This window comes from Myotis daubentonii, chromosome 3 (genome assembly GCF_963259705.1).
Source record: "Myotis daubentonii chromosome 3, mMyoDau2.1, whole genome shotgun sequence".
In the NCBI taxonomy this organism is placed as follows: domain Eukaryota; kingdom Metazoa; phylum Chordata; class Mammalia; order Chiroptera; family Vespertilionidae; genus Myotis; species Myotis daubentonii.
In genome coordinates, this window is record NC_081842.1 from 10,129,679 (window position 1) to 10,148,791 (window position 19,113).

At 48.3% G+C, this 19,113-nt stretch overlaps 1 protein-coding gene across 12 annotated transcripts in view; it reads left to right on the forward strand.

Moving 5' to 3' along the window:
• DIP2A (disco interacting protein 2 homolog A) overlaps positions 1 to 18,600 on the forward strand; it is an 84,946-nt gene extending 66,346 nt beyond the window's left edge. For 6 of the 12 annotated variants that reach the window (XM_059686764.1, XM_059686767.1, XM_059686771.1 and 3 more), the window contains 16 exons: positions 279 to 480; positions 1,326 to 1,435; positions 1,517 to 1,597; positions 1,705 to 1,828; positions 4,195 to 4,316; positions 4,486 to 4,597; positions 5,713 to 5,822; positions 6,314 to 6,444; positions 7,368 to 7,536; positions 8,199 to 8,369; positions 10,213 to 10,274; positions 10,861 to 10,918; positions 12,921 to 12,995; positions 14,433 to 14,607; positions 15,319 to 15,442; positions 16,309 to 18,600. In XM_059686764.1, the coding sequence (XP_059542747.1) occupies positions 279 to 480; positions 1,326 to 1,435; positions 1,517 to 1,597; positions 1,705 to 1,828; positions 4,195 to 4,316; positions 4,486 to 4,597; positions 5,713 to 5,822; positions 6,314 to 6,444; positions 7,368 to 7,536; positions 8,199 to 8,369; positions 10,213 to 10,274; positions 10,861 to 10,918; positions 12,921 to 12,995; positions 14,433 to 14,607; positions 15,319 to 15,442; positions 16,309 to 16,561 (2,079 nt within the window). In that variant the 3' untranslated portion in view covers positions 16,562 to 18,600. Of the gene's footprint in view, positions 1 to 278; positions 481 to 1,325; positions 1,436 to 1,516; positions 1,598 to 1,704; positions 1,829 to 4,194; positions 4,317 to 4,485; positions 4,598 to 5,712; positions 5,823 to 6,313; positions 6,445 to 7,367; positions 7,537 to 8,198; positions 8,370 to 9,441; positions 10,186 to 10,212; positions 10,275 to 10,860; positions 10,919 to 12,920; positions 12,996 to 14,432; positions 14,608 to 15,134; positions 15,289 to 15,318; positions 15,443 to 16,262 lie in introns of those variants that run through there. The other 6 variants (XM_059686768.1, XM_059686769.1, XM_059686770.1 and 3 more) reach the window with 6 other exon arrangements.
• The last annotated feature ends 513 nt before the right edge of the window (positions 18,601 to 19,113 follow it).

The window sequence follows — 19,113 nt, forward strand, 5'->3', positions numbered from 1 at the left end:
TATATAGACACATTGTGTGTGTGTGTGTGTGTGTGTGTGTGTGTGTGTGCAAGTGTTAAATGATAGAAAGTGTACATGAATCCATCTTGTTTTCTCATTTAACAAAATGTTCTGATGTCACTCTGTCTTCTTGACCTTTGGGTTGTAAAGTCCTCACCCAGTGCAGTGCCCAGCCTTTATCTTCCTAGCCACCTTCCGTTGGTCAGCATGTGCTCCGACATCACTATGCAGTGTGTTGGGTCTCAGAAGTCCTTCCTGTCCTGTATCCTCCCTTCCAGGCCATTGACAGCATCCACCAGGTGGGCGTGTACTGTCTGGCCCTGGTTCCTGCCAACACCTTGCCCAAGGCTCCTCTCGGAGGGGTTCACGTCTCTGAAGCCAAGCAGCGCTTTCTGGAGGGGATGCTGCACCCGTGCAATGTGCTAATGTGCCCGCACACCTGTGTCACCAACCTTCCTAAACCTCGCCAGAAACAGCCAGGTTAGTTGTGCATAACAGCTTTAAAATGGGTGGCAGCCATAATCATGGTTAAACGGTGCAACCCAGGGTTAAGAGCCAGAGTGGCATACCAGGCCAGTCACCAGCTCCTTCCTCCTTGGAACTGAGTTATATAGGACAACACTTTACTACGTCACCAGTATGTGGCTTCCTCCAGTCCATCTCAATGGCTAAATTCAAGCCTGGCTTCTTAGGTTTGGATGGTGAGGCAGTGGCTCCCAGGGAGTAGAAATCCTGCCCAAGAGCAGACTTGGAGCTCGGGGGCTTAAAAAGCCTATTTCAGTCACTGCAGTGCTCATGATGGGCAGCCACACCAAGCCAGGACAGGGGCATGCTTGCTCCTCCCCTCAACCTTGTGACTCACCACAGCCACAGGTTCATGAGACCTGGGAGGTCTCAACAAATATTCACTTTTCCTTCCCTGGTTTAACTATGATATACAGTACTTCATTCTTTTGGTTATGTAAATTTTTAATAAATGCTGACTTTTCTTTTTATTATTATTGAATACTAAAATATCATTAAATAAAATATACTTAATCAGGAAGGTGTAATTTCCTGTTTTATACATAAAATACAGTAAAACAATGAAGTAATTAAGAGTTTAGCTGTGGCTGAGGTCAAATCATATCCCCCAGATATGTGCCATATTGTAAATTTCTCAATCTGGCATTGCTTATATTTAAAGAGAGATTCTATTTGTCATTTAGCATAAACCTTGTAGCTGGTTTCCTGAACATCTATATCATAGTGAAGAGTTGAATACCTAAATCAAATAAAGAGTGTGTCATGTCAGTACAAGTCATCAGCATTTTCCTGTTTTCTAGAGGTTGGACCAGCTTCCATGATTGTTGGGAATCTGGTTGCTGGGAAAAGAATTGCGCAGGCCTCCGGGCGGGAGCTGGCCCACCTGGAAGACAGCGACCAGGCCAGGAAGGTAACGGGCCAGTGCCTGGGAGGGTGAGGAGGGCACCTCTCTTGTGAGGCTGCGGAGGATTGAGTTGACCTCTCTGCGCAGTTCCTGTTCCTGCCTGATGTGCTGCAGTGGCGGGCCCACACCACTCCTGACCACCCGCTCTTTTTGCTGCTGAATGCCAAGGTGAGGTTGTCTTGGCTGCCCAGTGGAGCGTGCACAGTGTATACTGAGGTACCTGTGGGCAAACCTCTGCTCCCCAGTTCAGTGTGACTCAGTGATGGCTTTCCTAGGGCACGGTGACGAGCACTGCAACCTGTGTCCAGCTGCACCGAAAGGCTGAAAGGGTGGCCGCTGCTCTGACGGAGAAGGCAAGACTGAGCATTGGGGACCATGTGGCTTTGGTCTACCCCCCAGGTAAGCACATTGAGGCCTCCCAAAACTCACCTGGGTCCCTCCTCCACACACACCCACATCTGTTTGTTCTTCTCTCATGGGACAGTCCCAGTGGTGCTGATATCATGATCACCTTTCCCATGGACTGTTGCAGGGACTCTGGTGGGCTCCTGGCTGCAGTCCTACACCACTGCAGTCATAACAGTCCAGCTACCGAGGATTAACCTTGGGTCTTAGTTGTTACAGTTAGTTTCTTCATACGTCTGTACCCCCTTGTCAATAATTGTAATCTGTTGTGATTAGACTCAGACTTTTTTAGTAGTATCGTCTTTATTATCTTTCTGCTTTTTATCTGGCTGGTCTTTCCCTGTCTCTCCCCTACATTTTATTATTATAAAGCAAGCACCCTTGTTACCACCAGCCAAGTCAAGAAATAGATCTTTGCCAAGTACCCAGTAGTCCCTTTGCCTTCCTGTCCCAACCACAGCCTCCTCCATCCTCTCAAAAGTAGCCTCTGTCCAGACTTCTGGAGCCGCCTTTCTTCCATTTGTTTATAGTTTGATCGCTAGACATTCTTGCTGTTCTTGTCCAGGGGCCTAAAGGATTTTCTCCTTTTGTTAAAGTCCAGTATGTAGTCTTGATATTAGTTGTTATGTGACAATAATCTCATGTATAAGGAAGGTATTTTTAAATAGGCAGCTTCATTTTTTTTAACTTCAAGAAAGTTTTCTAGAATCACTTTTTTCTTCTATTTTTTCTCTTCCCTTGCTTTGATCTTCTTCCTTTCATCCTGCTCTGTTCATGTGTTAGATCTTTGTCTTCAGTAGTCGTTTTCTGTTGAGATGTTTCTGTTTACTAAATTTCTTTTTAACAGTCCCCTCCCTTCCTGTTACTGAGGCTTTGTCTGTTGTCTTTGTTTGCTCTTGTGCTCCTTCTACTTTCATATTCATTTTTTGAAATGATTTTTCATAATGTCTAGTTCTTTCCTCATTTCTGATTTTTTTCTAATTCTGATTTCTGTTATTCTTTTATTTTTTATATCATCTTCTTAATGTATTTTAGTTCATTTTAAAATAGATGATTACAGTTTATGTCTGCTGTCTGTCTGTTTGTCTATATAAGTTTGTGGAAATTTAACCTCATGTGGTGGCCAGCTTTCTGAGGTCTCCTGACCCTGTCCCTTCCTCTCCCCAGTCTTATTGCCATCTGTCGCCTTTTCTCCTTCTTGTCCCTTATCTTGCCCCTACATCCTCAATGTGTCCTTCCCTTCTAGCTGTGTCTCTGCCTTGGGGGGCCCTGCCTGCTGTTGGGTTGATTGCGGGGACAGCAGGAGCTATGCTTGCTCACGAAATGAGTTCCCGTTGGTACCTTTTTGTGTTCAGTTTGATGATGTGTTTGTGGCACGTTGGCAGAGTGACCATGCTGGGTGTGAGAACACTCACATGTGTTGGAACTGCTGTGTGCTGGCCCTCAGTGTGGCCCTCACTTGATCCTCCCATCCACCGATAGGCACAGAGCAAATGTGTGGTCCTATGGCAGCAATCCCTGTTGGAACTAGCCTGGTCTGGCGTGGTGGGTGGGCTCAGCCCCTGCTAATTGCTATGCTGAGCTGCCCCTGGCCCCAGTGGTCACATTCCTAGTTACTGGTAGAACCTTGGGATTTGTAATCTGGTGGAACCCACAAACTGGGTTAAATGTGGCATATTTATCTTGACTCTGGAATTGAAACAGCCTGAGGATGCCAGGTGCGGGCCTTATCTGACTTGAGGGCAGCAACTAGAAAGGCATTCAGGGTGTGGGGCACAGGTGTCCTCAAGTTTGATTGAGTTTAAAAGGAGAAAATGGGTTTTTAAATGTAGTATGATTCCCCATGAGTGTTAAATTATGGAGAATTTGAAACATAAAGAAAAGATGAAGGAACAGTATGGTGTTCTGTGTTACATCGTGTGGTTGAGAGTGATGCAGGGACATCTTGGCCTGTCCCCAGGGTGTGGACCTCCCTGCAGATGTGCAGCAAGGAGGTACAGGGCCTCCATGTGTGCTGCCCTGGCTCCTATGTTCTCCTGTCTTCTCTCGTGGACAGCTTAGCCCTCAAAGGTCTTTGCGGTCCTCGCTCACAGGGATGGTGGTCAGAGCTTCTGTTCTAGTAGGCCCAGGCTGCACCCACGCTCCTCCCTGGCCTCCAGGGTCTGTGGGGAGTCTCGCTGAAGTAGAGATAGCTTCTGTCACTCCCTAACAACATTGTGTTCGATAAATGTTTCACTAGTTGGGGTAGTAGCAGCTTTACTACGTAAAACAGATTGTGCCCCTGTGTCCTTTTCGCCGTTCCATGGCACTAGACGCAGTGCATTGCAATCAACCCCACGCTAACCCCCGTGTCTCCCCAGGGGTGGACCTCATTGCTGCCTTCTACGGCTGCCTGTACTGCGGTTGTGTGCCCGTCACTGTGCGGCCCCCACATCCCCAGAACCTCGCCACCACACTTCCCACCGTCAAGATGATTGTGGAGGTGAGTGTGTGTGGTGGCCCCACAGGGCAGACCTGATCGTGGGCCTGGGTGCTGGTCGGACCAAGGGTTTCCTCTCCTCCCAGGGTCTGGTTATTTCTTCAGGGCCCCACAAAGGGGTTTGCTCCCAGGCATCATGTCTCATTGCACCTTTGATCCCTGTGCTCTGCAGGTCAGCAAGTCTGCATGTGTCCTCACCACACAGGCCATCATGCGGCTGCTCAAGTCCAAGGAAGCAGCAGCCACTGTAGATATCCGGACCTGGCCCACCGTTCTAGACACAGGTACGTGTCTTTGGCGCCTTTGGTGTGCATACGGGTCCCCACCAGGACAAACCTCTCTTTCCTTTCATTGTTGCAGGGATTGCATTGTTGTCACCCAAAATACGTTAGGTAAGAACAGCTGAAGTAAATGGTGAGGAGGCTGCTAAAAGGAGCCTGCTGACTGGTTCCCAGGAGCCCATGTCCACCTACTAAAGTTGGACACAGGATGAAGGGTGACATGAAGCATAGCTCACGTCATGGCAGGGTCTCTACTGCCAGGGGGAAGCGAAGATCCTTGCCCAAGGCCTGTGTGCCTGTGGCCTTTAGCTCATGCCACTGCCTCATGCCTGCAAAGCACTTAGCAGTTGTGGGAATATGGACAGTCCTGCAGTATGTGTGCATGCATATGCACGCCCCAACACACACCTATCCCTCATCCCTGTTATTGGTGAGTGCTGCCTCACCCCATGACAACGAGAAGGGCTGAAAACCTCTGTCCCTCTGCCTTGGCCCGTCAGGTCAGCCTAGGGCTGATAGTGTCATCCCTGTACCTTATCAAGACACCCCAAATGAGCAGCACTGCACAGGCTCCTTTGGTGACGAGGTACTCAGCCACATGACTGCCAGGCAATGAGCAGACTGGAGTCCTTTTGACCCAATCCTTCTTATGTGCCTTTGTGCTCCAGGGCACCACCTTTGAGAGGAGGTCAGGATCCGTGTTGTCTGTGACCACCTGCTTGATACTCATCGACCGGCATGGGAGCATGTCCATGATGCTCTCACTGGGCAGAGTTTTTGTTGATCTTGGCTCAACCCAGATTCTGTGGCCTGTGCACTCCTCTGACCTTTTCACTGGTGACCAGAGGACTTTCCTGCAGCTCTTATGGCCTGTGTCCTCCCCTCCATACTCACCTCGCCCACTGTCCCTGTCCCATAGCATCAGCACTGTCTTGGTAGGTCCATGCCATGTGACCGGTCCTTGAAGGTTAAAATAAGCTTTCCCACTGAGATACAGTCTGCTTTCCTGTAGCCCAATGTCTGTTCTGAGCATGCTCTCCAGGACTCCCTGGTAGAAATGGTCTCATCTCTCCTGGTGAGAGCCTGAAGTAGTGTTAACAGGCGTCTCCCATTAACAGATGATATACCGAAAAAGAAGGTGGCTAATGTGTTCAGGCCTCCCTCCCCGGATGTGCTGGCCTATCTGGACTTCAGCGTGTCAACTACAGGGATCTTAGCGGGTGTGAAGGTGGGTCCTTTGATCATAGTTCCCACTGCTTCAGCCCCTGACACGGGTGGGTAGAAGGGGTGTTAGGTGCGGGTGTGTACAGTCCCTTCTCACGCAGAGCCTGAAGCAATAGTGTTGTTCCTTAAAGTTTGTGTTTAATACCAGTAAACTCCAAAACTGGGTTAGTCTGAGATGAACGCATATTTCGGTATTTTATGGTAATACCTGAACTTTCAGATTTATGGCTGACTTGCCTTGAGGAGAAGTGGCTTTGATGAGTCCATATCCTTACTGGGAGCCAAGTGCTTCATTAAAGTTCTTTATTATCCTGAAATCTCATGTAGAAGTATTTTCATGTGCCATTTCTTGAGTATTATTTGATTTATGTGGGGTTGTGAGCCAGTCGTCCTTTAAGGAGATAAATGTGTCTGGCCACTGTGGACAGCAGGCACTGTTGTTAATCCCTTTCCTCCTGCACGTCACTGAACAGACCTTGTGTTTTACCCCCTAAGATGTCACATGCAGCCACAAGTGCCTTGTGCCGCTCCATAAAGCTGCAGTGTGAGCTGTACCCTTCGAGGCAGATCGCCATCTGCCTTGATCCCTACTGTGGCCTTGGCTTTGCCCTGTGGTGCCTCTGCAGGTGAGTGGAAGTACATGTGCAGGTGAGTGTGCAGATACAGTATGCATACAGGTGAATGGAGAGAGAGAGCAGGTAGTTTGCAGGTGAGTGGAGGTAAAGGATGCAAGTGAGTGGAGGTAAAGATTATAAGTGAGTGTGCAGGTAGAGTATACAGGTAAGTGTGCAAGTAAGGAGGTAAAGAGTACAGGTGAGTGTGCAGGTTAGTGCAGGCAGAGGTGCATGCAGGAAGAATGTGCCTATAAGTTTTCAGGTAGAGTGTGCAGGTGAGTGGAGGAAGAGTGTGCAGGTAAAGGGTATGGTTGAGTGCAGGTAGAGTGTATAGGTGAGTGGAGGAAGAGTGTGCAGGTGAGTGCAGGTACTCCTGTTGCTGCACCCTCCTGCTTGATTGGAATTGTATGTAGTTCTTTAGAACTTTAACATTCTAAGATGCATTTTTGAGGCCAGTAAGTCAAAGATACAATTGTGAGTGGGTTTGTTTGGGGATGGAGTGGGTTTGAGTATGGGTCTGAAATTGAGTAAAAGAGTAAAAATACATTTTTTTAAAAATACAAACATTACCCATTACTAGTAATTAGGGAGAGACTACTTAATTCCATCAAATACTAGGAAGTAGCGACAGGTCTTTAGAATTAGAACACCGAGTCCCCAGCCACCAGACCCTATCCCTAACTGTGACTCTGGGTCCTTATGAAGTGCTGAAGGGACACAAGGACTCCCTATGCTCATGCCCCTCCGCCCATAGTTTTTTTTTTCACCAAAACTCTGTACAGTAGGTAGAATTGTCCCCCTGTTCTATCCTTGGAAAAAGAACGAGGCAGCCACAACAGGCCCATTTGGTGCAGGCAGGCAAGGTACCTGAGGTGCGCAGATGACACACCTGGGCAGAGCGGCTGAAGCTGACTTGACCCTTCATGGCCCCACAGTGTCTACTCTGGACACCAGTCCGTGCTGGTGCCCCCGCTGGAGCTGGAGAGCAATGTGTCCCTGTGGCTGTCAGCCGTGAGCCAGTACAAGGCCCGCGTTACCTTCTGCTCCTACTCGGTGATGGAGATGTGCACCAAAGGCCTGGGTGCACAGACAGGTGTCCTCAGGGTGAGTGTGTCTGTGCCCAGGCCTGCTTGTGCCCTACTGTCCTCATCCCTTTTTAGGAAGTGCCCAAACCAGGGGTTTCTAGGTTGGCTCTTAACCGGGCCATTGGAATCTAAAAAAAGACTCCCAACACAGCTCCAAGCAGTTGGGGAAACAGAGAAAAGCCTTACCAGGCACCAAGTCATGCTGGCTCTCTGTCCCTTCTTCTCGGCACCCACCCTGCTGGGAGCTATTCACTCACTCCCCACCACACCTCTGTAGTAGGTAGTTGCTCCCTTCATCCACACACCCATGTGACAGGATATGAGTATGGGGTGGGCAGGCGTGTGGGGCTGGCTTGGGCAGGTACATGGGTGGGGGGCATGGGGGAACATGCAGAAGGGGCAGGTCTGACACTAGCACTGGGGGCATCTTGGAAGTGTCAGGTCCTAAGGACCTGGGACAGGATCTGCGAGAGCCCTGTGGAGCTATGACCAGATGAACTGAAGGACTGGCTGGTGTGGATGTGGAGCAGATGGGTACCCTCTAGCAATTCCATACTTAGAATTCTGTAGAATGAGACCGCAGCGGAGGAGGTGGGGTGTAAGTTCAGGTCACACATGGGTCCCCTCAGGAGCTTCCGAAAGGAGTGTTCAGGGCCTGTCTTTCCCTGCTCCTCCCCACAGATGAAGGGGGTCAACCTGTCGTGTGTGCGCACATGCATGGTGGTCGCTGAGGAGCGACCTCGGATCGCGCTGACACAGTCCTTCTCCAAGCTGTTCAAGGACCTGGGCCTGCCTGCACGTGCCGTGAGCACCACGTTCGGGTGCAGGGTCAATGTGGCCATCTGCCTCCAGGTAAGGTGGCTGGGCCGGGCACCCAACACAGACAGTTTTTTAATCGTCGCTGTTCCTTGTTGTGCCGGCTACATCCATTTCTCATTCTCTGAGCCTTTAATGTTTCATTTCCAGTTTATCTTGGAAAGCTATGAGGGTTCTATTTTTAAAAGATATTCTCTTCACAAACAAGGCTTATTTGGAAAAAAAATTATTTTTGAAGTGACTATTTCTTATCTGGAAGAATCTCACTAAGTTGGATAAAATATGCATTTAATTTTTTAAAACAAAAATACTGTTTTAAGACACCTAGTAATTTTAAATTGAAACATTATTGTGATAATTTGTATTACCTGTAATTCATATTTGAGACATTAAGGTATTTTACTTAAGGTATTTACATGAAGTTTCAGAAATTGAACAGCTAACTGCAGTGCTGTTTACTGCTTCTTCAGGTGACTCTGGTTATTTTCCAGATTTTGTACTAGTATCTCAATTTCACTCTTTCTAAAAATATATGAAATGCCTGCTCACCCACATAGAAAAGACTTGTTAGAGGGAAAGGCAGCATCAGAACCAGAGCAGGGCTCCAGTAGAGCTGTTTCTTGTTTCTGGAGCCTTGGCTCAGCTGGGCCCTCATCTCAGAGCACTCCTGTCATGGCCCAACTGTGGACCATCATCCTTTCCCCCTTATGCTGATGTCCTCTCAACCGTGAGAAGACTGTGCTACCACTCCACACCTCAGACCCTTGCCATGTGGCAGGAAGAAGTGGGCTGGGTGCCCTCCTCATACCCCTCCTGCTGTAGAAAGTAGGACTGAGCAACAGGCTCTTGGTGTGTAGTCAGCAGCTGTAAATGAAGGCATGTCCTCCTTACTCGATATTTGAAGGTTATCTCCTCTATCTGTTGGCATGTGGGATGCCATGTGTGATTGCAGAAGTCTTAATGAGATAATCACATTTGCCCTTTGAGATGCAGTGACGCATTTTGCTGTCTCTTATCGTGTGTTTCTCACGTGGCCTGTTGCTTTCTGTTTGTCTCCTGTGGCCGTCTCCTCCTGTCTCACTCTGCTGGCCTCCTTTGCCTCTGTCAGCCCAACAGGCTGGGAAAGCTGGCTGAGCAGGTACGACCTTGACCTCGAGGTACCTCTGTGCTTCCCCCATGAGTTCCTGCGGCCTTCTCCTCAACTTCAGACAAATACGTGTTTCTTTTGCTGTCTGACTTTGCTCACACTGAATATTATTTTACATATTATAAAAATTCCTCTGTAATAAAATTTAAGCAAAACTGTTTTTTAAAAAATTTAACATTCATAGCATTGCCTCTGGAGGGAAGGGCTGTTGAATCTCAATGAAGCAGTTTTTGTTACGTTGTCTGGGATCTTCAGAGAGTGATGTTGAGCAGAGTGTCCATTTAACTTGATGTTCCTTATCTAATAAAACAGAAAATAACATCCTTCAGTCAGGGCCCAAGTGTCAGAAGTGAGGAAAGGGAGAACATCACTCTGTTGACCCTGATTGAGCCTCTGCTGTGCTCAGCCCTCAGCAGAATTAGGTCAGCTGGAGAGAGGCCAAGCCTGACCGATAGCTGGATGCAAATGCCCTCAAATCCTGTGATGGTGTTTTCACCATAACGTAGAGACCAGCTGTGAGAACTGAAATGTAAAATCATACAGTTTGGCATGTTCATTCAGTGTCACTAGTGTTTCACTCGATGTTATCAAGCAATGTAATGTTTGGATGGAAGGCATCAGTGTCCCTGGGCAGGCTCTCTGCTAGAGCAGAGATGCTGCCTTCCGGCGGCAGCGGGAGGAGCTGTTAGGTGGCTGTGCCGTGTAGATGCAGACGTGCTGCTCTTCTTCCAGGGCACGGCTGGCCCGGACCCCACAACGGTCTACGTGGACATGAGGGCGCTGCGCCACGACAGGTAACGCCACTGGTGAAGTTGTGCAGCTGGGTCTGCCCTGACTGGCCCTCCTGGCACCTGGACTAGCAGGTGGCTGGCTAAGCTCTACTGGGGAAACCTGGGTCTCCCTCTGCGTCACTGTGTCCTCCAGATTCAGTCCATGTCCCTTTATGTGTTGTTCCTGTGATCAGGAAGGGTGATAGGAGTGACCAAACATTTGCATTTAGCTTTTAAGACAGGACTTAGTTTTTACATCAATAAATGTGTGCTGGGGGTCCGGGTCCCTCTCAGCTTTGAAGCTCTGATCCTGGTCTGAGCCCTCAAATGTGGCCATGCTGCAGTTCAAGGTAGACAGGTTACTGTGGACAGGGCAGCTGGTTGGGGACGGCCCCCCAAATACTTAGAACAAGCTTCTGCCCTGAGTTGTGCCAGGTGAGCCAGGCAAGTCGAGGGCACCTGAAGTCACTGTTCCAAGGTTACAATAGGTCATTGTCAACAGACTGACTGTCATAGTGATAATTTCTGATTATCTTATGAGTTGCCTTTTTAGAGGTCATTACCTATATAGTAAATTTTATTCTGAAAATTTTCCCTTGTTAATTTTTAGGGTACGTTTGGTAGAACGGGGTTCTCCGCACAGTCTGCCATTGACGGAGTCTGGAAAGGTAGTGGAAACTGCACTTCTCTTGATGAACACAGACGGCTGTGGTCAGGCTGGGCTGGGCTAACGCAGGAGGCCTCCTCCTCCCTTCAAACACACACAAGGACTAGGTTAAGTCTTAGTTCAACACACATCAAAAGCACAAAGCCAAGAAAGGAGGACTGCGGGTGCAGAAACACAGAAGGAACTCCCATTGCTGGGGCTCCAGGTCATAGGGCCCCTTGGCTCAGGGCCCAGTGTCTTCACAGGCTTGGAGCAAGGACCAGCACAGCTACCCAACTCAGGCCCTGGCCCAGGTGACAGCCAGGAAGTGGTTCCCTCCAGGGCCTTGGGCAGTGGGTGGAGTCCTAGACCCATCTTGCAATTTTCCATTGAAGCCAGTCCAGAAGACTGGGAGCCCATAGAGGGCTTGGGAGGGATGGGGGTGGGAGGAGTGAGGCCATCTGAGGGTGCCCAGGTGAAAAATGTGAGCACCATGAGATGGGTCAGCAGACAGAGCCCAGGGGAATAGGCATCCTCAGAACCAGGGGAGGCCCGATGACGCCATGTGATGAAGATGGTGTGCCATGGCCAGCAGACAGCAGGATAGTGGGCAGGGCTGTGTGCCCAGCATGGCCAGGAACAGGAAGCTCCCAATCCATGCAGCCTACAGGGCTACCTGACTGTAAGACTGCTTACACACTCCTGTGGCTACAGATCCCTTTGGGGAGGCAGCAAGGTGCCTGGGGAGGAGCTCGTGTGCATGTACTAGGGAAGAGGAGCAGCCACAGGGACCCAGGGCAGAGGGCTCAGCTAGTCAAACATCCTGGGGAGGGTGCATCGTCACAGGGAGACTAGCATAGCTACAGTCGAGCTGGGGGAAGAGGAGGAGGTGCAAGGCTGTGGAAGCACTCTCCTATGTGCCTGCCTGTCTTTAGCATCACCTGGAGGAGACCAGCTGAGTGGTGAATATGGGCAATGATCTCCTCTTTCCGAGCACATTGCTGGAGCCCACGCTCAGTGGACAGCTTTGCTTATCCTTTTTGTATGCTCAGCATATTGCCCCTGCATTATTGTTTCAAATGAGTTATGCCTGAGGGATTTGTGTTCTGGAAAAAGCTCTGGCTTTAGGGTTCAGGTGGGCCCCCATGGAGAGAGGTCAGAGGCTTCAGCAGCATTCAGGAAAACAGGACTGTCCCACAGGTAGTGTGTGGCAAGGATGCAACAACAGTGGGAGGAGAAGAGGGTCTGGCACTGACCGTAGGCAACAGCCTAAACTCACGCCCTACCTGTAACTGACCCCTCATCCCTTCCCACCTGCCTGGGGGACCTCAATGTCATCATCATTTTGTATGTGAGGAAACAGGACACAGAACAGGTCACCGTGCCTGGAGCAGCCACATGGTCTGACCTGAGCCCAGTGAAGTCTCCCCAGGACCAGGTGTGGGGGGTTCCCTGATTTGAGGCACCTGCCCTGGAATGTTTTCCGTGGCTCCTGGGTATGAGCTGGTGCCTCCATCTGTCTGAGTCGACACAGAGCAGGTGACCAGTAGTTGGACTGACTCTGAGTCATGGGCAGGAAGGGTTCTTCAAGGTTAGAGTTCCAGCCCAGAACTAGGAGGCTTGATGAAACCCATGGACAGAGTCCTTGCATGGCTGGGCTGGGGCGCAGCTGAGCGGTGGGACTGGGTGGCCTCTGCACTTGTGTGCCCCACAAGAGGCAGGCAGTCCTCGAGTGGCCTTGTTGAAAGATCCCAAGTAGAAAAGATGCTTATATAGACCCTCTCTGCCTCTCACAACATCCAAAATAAGGTCCATTCTTAGGAACTAGGGTCATTTTGTTAAGATTCACATATATTTTTATCAATTAAAGTCTTATTTCTGTTCAAATTTGGGTTGGCTTTAAATCTGATCACTTACATGTACACATTGTGTTGTTTGGATTAGCTTCTGAGGGCTGTTGGTTTTAATGTCATTGAGTCTGGAGTCTTGTGTTGTCTTTGACATGGGCACGGTTTTCCTTCCAGATCCTCCCTGGAGTGAAAGTCATCATCGCACACACTGAGACCAAAGGGCCCCTTGGAGACTCCCATCTGGGAGAGGTGAGGCTGGGGGTTGGGTTCTGGAGCCTCATGCGCCCCAGGAGCTGCTCCTCCGCCTCTTTCCATCTGCCAAGCTCTTTGGTCCTTTCCCCAGGCACATTTGTGCTCCTGTACCCAGTACTTGGGTAGGATTTCGTGAACCCATGGGATGAGTCTCCACTCCAGGTTCCCTACCAGCAGAGGGAAACCTGGAGTTTTGTAGGTACTTGGAGACCCTAGAAGCCACAAAGGAACCCGCAACATGGAGAAAGCGGCTGTGTCTTAAAACACAGTTCCTGCACCAAGCCAGGAGCCACAGCCCTGAAGGAGGGGCTGGCACGGCACAGGCACTGAGATGGGAGGCGGGGTCCTCTACTCCTGAGGACACGTCCCCTGGACACACACAGGCTGTGCAAGAATCATTGTATTGACATATGGGCATTTATGCATATGTATCCAGTGTAACAAGACAGGTGGGACTTACTACCGGAGGCCAGGGTGGCAGGGAGAGTGCAGGTCACAGCCTGAGTGCCCACGTTGGTTCTGTTATGATGGGAATGGTCTTATCTTCCTAGTTCCAGGCCCTAAGGACATGCCATGGAACCTATGTCCTGGCATCAGGGTCTCTGGTGTGGACAACCTCCAGGGTCCTGGTAGATGGCACTCAAGGACAGTCATACAGACACTGCCCAGTCTCAGTCTAACTGAGACGAGGGTGTGAGTGAGCCTGGGGGACTCCCAGGGGTTGCTCGATGTCCTAATGGGAAGATGTGCCAGTCCCAGGGTTGGGTGGGGTTGGTGTGGGGCCTCCCTTCTGGCCACTGGACCGAAGCCTGTTAGGGTAACATGGTGCCCCCAAGATGGTCATGGAGGGTCTGTGCTAACCTGGGCCTCACCTCTTGTGGCATAAGCCCCTGTCAGCTTCCCTGTCTCTTCTTAGGATGCTGCCTTGTGGGGACATCTAGAGCCAGGTGCTTGATCTGGGGAGGTGACTGTGGGTCCTGGATGGGCTCTGTATTTAGAAGGACACCCCAAGGGGCCCCAATACACTGGGTACTGCTAGCATGTGTGCACCCGAGAGTATATGGATGTATATAAACTCACACATATACAGGTAAGTCTGGTGCAGGGTTTGCCCACTCAGTGAGCCTCACTCCATCACGCTTGCCCATGTAGACCTGTACATCACTCCCCGTCCTCATTGACAACAGTAGTTTGATGTGAGGAGTGGGAGTCACCCTGTGAGCGCATCTACATCACAGAGTCCTGGAGAGGAACGCTCCATTTGAAGGAGAGAAAGTTACTTGTTTGCTTTCTGTACCTACAGTTTTAACTTAGTTCACAGGATAAGCGACACTGAAAATGCCCTGCCTTTTTGCAGTGTTTTAAGTTTTCTTGACGAGTGGATGTCTCATGATAACCTGTGCTCAGCTCATTCTTGTCCTTTGGGCCCCACAGATCTGGGTTAGCAGCCCCCACAATGCCACAGGCTACTACACTGTCCATGGAGAGGAAGCACTTCATGCTGACCACTTCAGTGCCCGACTGAGCTTTGGAGACACCCAGACCATTTGGGCAAGGACTGGCTACTTGGGCTTCCTTCGGAGAACGGAGCTCACTGATGCCAGTGGAGGTGAGGGGTTATGGTGACCCCGTGTCAGCACTGTTGGGGGTGAGGGGCTCTGTCCACAGCCCACAGGGTCTGCTGCTGCAGCTTGTGAGCCTGACAGGCAGGTGCAGCATCTCAGGGATTCCTGCTGACTCACCACACCCCTTGCAAGGAGCTTGTATCTTTGGGTGTGGGGTAAAGGATGAGCTCTGGCAGTGGTGTTCTCTGAAAATTACTATTTTTCCCTTTGTGACCGTCCTTACTGTTCTTGGACCCTCGGCCTCTGCTGAATTTGTGGGGTTGTTGGTAATGCTGTCAAGTCCTCCCCCAGGCAGAGCCCTAGGCAGAGCCACCTGCATGTTTCACCATCTGTGGGTAGCACCCTCCCCACACACGACCCGTCATAACTGCAAAGTCCTTAGGCCCCAGCAGGCCAGCCAAATCAAGTCAGAACTTTTGGTAGCCCCTGTAGATGCTGTTTTGTTTCCAGAAGTAGTAAATATTATTTTTAAATATATATTCACACATTGACGTAATTCTTTGGAATCAAGGGGATGGACAGCACCTTTATCAGGCTCTGCTGCACACCTCACCCATTTGGAAGCTTGGTTTTAAGTGATGTTGGAATAGTGAGCTCCCTGTTCCAGAGAGCCCGACTCAGGCTGACACAGATGTGTGGAGGGTGCCCAGATTGCACTGTGCCTTTCTGAGGTGTGCAAACCGTGCCCTTCATAGAGCGACATGACGCACTCTATGTGGTTGGGTCTCTGGATGAAACACTGGAGCTGAGAGGCATGCGGTACCACCCCATCGACATCGAGACGTCTGTGATCCGAGCACACAGGAGCATCGCCGAGTGGTAAGAACCCAGAGGAGGGCAAGTCCCTCCCAGGCCCTCATCTGGGGCAGAGCCAGGGACTGAGGGCCATCTGCCTGGTCACGTTTCTAGCAGACCCCAATTACAGGCACATGCTGGCAAAGCCTCCTCTCCCAGAGCTGGCCCTGGGCTCTCCAGACCTGCTCTGGGAAACACACACCAGAGACCCCTTGTGCAGCCCTTTGGTTTTGCTTGGGCTTTCCTTTTTTCCTAGTCAGTTTTAAACCAAGCGTTTGACCCTGAATGAACAGGCAAAGTGTGAGGTCTCCACAGTTTTCCTGGGGTTTCTGCTTTTAATGTGAATTTTCTCATTTAAATGGTTGTGATTCGTAATTTCTTCACTTTGTAGGGAGCTTGCATTGGGAGAGGCTCAGCTTTCAACATCAAATAATGAATGCTTCTAATTTTTTTTTAAAATATATTTTATTGATTTTTTACAGAGAGGAAGGGAGAGAGACAGAGAGCTAGAAACGTCGATGAGAGAGAAACATCGATCAGCTGCCTCCTGCACATCTCCCACTGGGGATGTGCCTGCAACCCAGGTACATGCCCTTGACCGGAATCGAACCTGGGACCCTTCAGTCCTCAGGCCAACGCTCTATCCACTGAGCCAAACCGGTTTTGGCAAATGCTTCTAATTTTTAGCAAGAACTTTCATTAGAATAGATAGTCCTAGATGGCACATGTAGCCTAGCCTTTCAATTGTGAACGATGTTCAGCAGCAGCGCAGTGTCAATAAATATACTTGTATTTTTACTCTCCTCTGTTTGGCATCATTTCCCATGTATCTGTTGGTCCTCAGAAGCTGATGTCCATGCCCTGTGATGCCATCTGTCTTCTCCCTGCAGTGCCGTGTTCACCTGGACCAACCTGCTGGTTGTGGTGGTGGAGCTGGACGGGCTGGAGCAGGACGCACTGGACCTAGTGGCCCTAGTGACAAATGTGGTGCTGGAGGAGCATCACCTGGTTGTCGGTGTGGTGGTCATTGTCGACCCAGGCGTGATCCCCATCAACTCTCGGGGTGAGAAGCAACGCATGCACTTGCGTGATGGCTTCCTGGCTGACCAGCTGGATCCAATCTATGTTGCCTACAACATGTGAGCACCTCTCACCAGCTCCAGGGTTCTGTCCAATGTGAGGCTTCTAGGGGTTGGAACCATGTGAAGGTGTTAGAACATGTGAAGACACTGCAGTGTGTCTGTAGCCACCAGGACAAAGGACTGAAGTCATCACGAAATACTGCACCCCTTGCCCTACTTTTAGAGATTCGTCTCAAAGTTCCCCAAATCTTATTTGAGAAGCCACTTCCTGAATATTTGAAGGAATATTTTAATCTTCAAGGACATTTACAAAAACATAAATGTCAGTATTTTAACAGTTAGGGTGACTGGGAAAGGAAACGAAAGGCCTGGCCATGGGTATCATGAGGAATTGCAGGTGTGCAATTTGTTCTCTACTGTATTGCAAGTTTGCACTTTTTAGACTAAAAATATAGTTCTTGATTTAAAAAATTCAATTATTTATTCCCACTTCAAATGACAAGTTTATATGTAGAATTTAAGCTAGTAAGGACTTGAGGCCCCAGTACAACTGATTCACAGGGAGGAACAGAGCCCAAAGAGGCTGATGGGAAGGGCAGCAAGACCTGCCCACTCCTCCTACCCTGGCTCTTGGGCCTGAAACCAGGCACTCTAGTTACAAGGTGCTTCCTCTCTCCCAGTTTATTGAAACAGGTGTGCCCTATTGTCTGCACACATTGTCACTAATGTTCTGTAAGTGCATTTGGGGCTGTCAAGGTAGATACTCTGTTTCGGAAAGATAAACCAGCATTTAGTTTTAAACCACTTTCCTAGGTTTGTAACTTAATGCTGTTTAGTTAAATGCTTGTTTTCATAACATCACAATGTAAATTCTTCTCAATACATGGAAGTTATTTTCATCCCAAATTAACAGATTTGGAAGCATTGATGACAGTGTCTGAGGTTTTCACATCCTCAGTGCAGTTTAGCTCTGGGGAGAGCCTTACTCCATGATGAAGGTGGGCCTGGTTACCCTCAACCTGGCTTTTACATTTTGAGTTGTATGCCTATTAAATTTGGCCAAACCATATTCAGTTATGACTAAACGGAGTGATATTATAGTAAACCTAAATCAAAGAGAATATAAAATCCTTTAGAAACTTCTAAGAATTTGAAGTGAAGCTCAAATCTAAGACATAGAGTATTTTTATATAGCTAATAAAGAGTATGTTATGAAGTTGTTGGGTTTTGGGGGGAACTGTGGATGGGAAAGTTTATGGATCATGCATGCTTCATAGAAACAACCAGGTTTTTCTGGAATTAGCCTGAATCAGTGCCTAACAAAGCTGTTATTAATTCTCTACCATTTAAAATTCTCCACCAAATAGGTCTGGCTAAATAGGCTAACTCTCACATTTTACTCTTATTTGGCTACCAATAGCAGGTGCATTGTAGCTCTGTTTGCCTGTTGTGGTGGACTGCAGTTAGTTATGTTCCAACATACTGAAATTGTAATATCTATTGTAATTATGTACATAGTCTGTGTAACTTATTGTTTGACATACAGATAACAAATATTCCTTATAATAGAATGGCCGGCAGGGGAAAGAACTACCTAACCCTAATATTAATGTTGTAGTTTTGTAGCAAATATTGTAAAATTTTTGTATTGAAAGGTCAGTGTCAGTAAAACAAGGTGTCTTGTAAATTAAGACTTTAAGAAGCACATTAAAATGTTTTAAGATTACTCTCTGGGAATTCTGTATATCACACTAAAATTTTTTATATCATAATGTTAATAAAAGTTATTGATTTTGTAATTCTGCATTTTGAAATGTGTGAAAAGGTTTTTTAAATGATACCAAATAGGATGGATTTTATTGTGCATTACTTTTTTCTGACTATAAAAACATTTATGCTTACAGCATAAAATCTACAAAGCACATTAAAGTGTAAAGAAGAAAATCTATAATCCTACCTCTGAGTAATATAGCAGCATTAGTATTTGACGTAAATCCTCTTGGGGATTTTTTTCCTTTTAAAATATTTTACAAAATTAGAATCATATACTTTTATAATCAGCTTTTGTACCTAATAAATTACAGACTTTTTAATCTGTTACATATATTCTTCTACATGTTTTAATGACTGTACAGGTGTGTCATGACTAAAGGTAGCTTTTGCTCAATTGCTGTTGTCCATCATAGTTCTTTCAACAGTGCTGCAGTGAACCTCCTCCCAGATGTGTGTGTGCACATCTGCAGTTACAATTCCTGCCTCAGGTTTCCTTCCTATAGGTGGAGTGGGGGTAAGAGTTCATGCCAGGCTTGAAGCTCTGGGTGCTCACTGCCCCGGTTTTCTGCATCCAGCTCTGTCTTTCAGAGTTTAATGAGGGAACCTATTTACATGAGTCTGTGAAATGTTTAGGAAGGACCTTGTGGAGTTTTCCAAGGGCAGTGCAAAGTGAGAAACTGAGAGGTTATTACTAATTCTAAGTGCCAGTTAAGTATAGGGTACCTCATTCCCCAGACTCTCCAAGTGACTGAAAAGGCCAAATGAATGATCATTACAGATACTGCTTAAAAGCAGAAGTTGAAAAAGGATAATGAGGGACCAGATGAAGCTTTGAGGGGA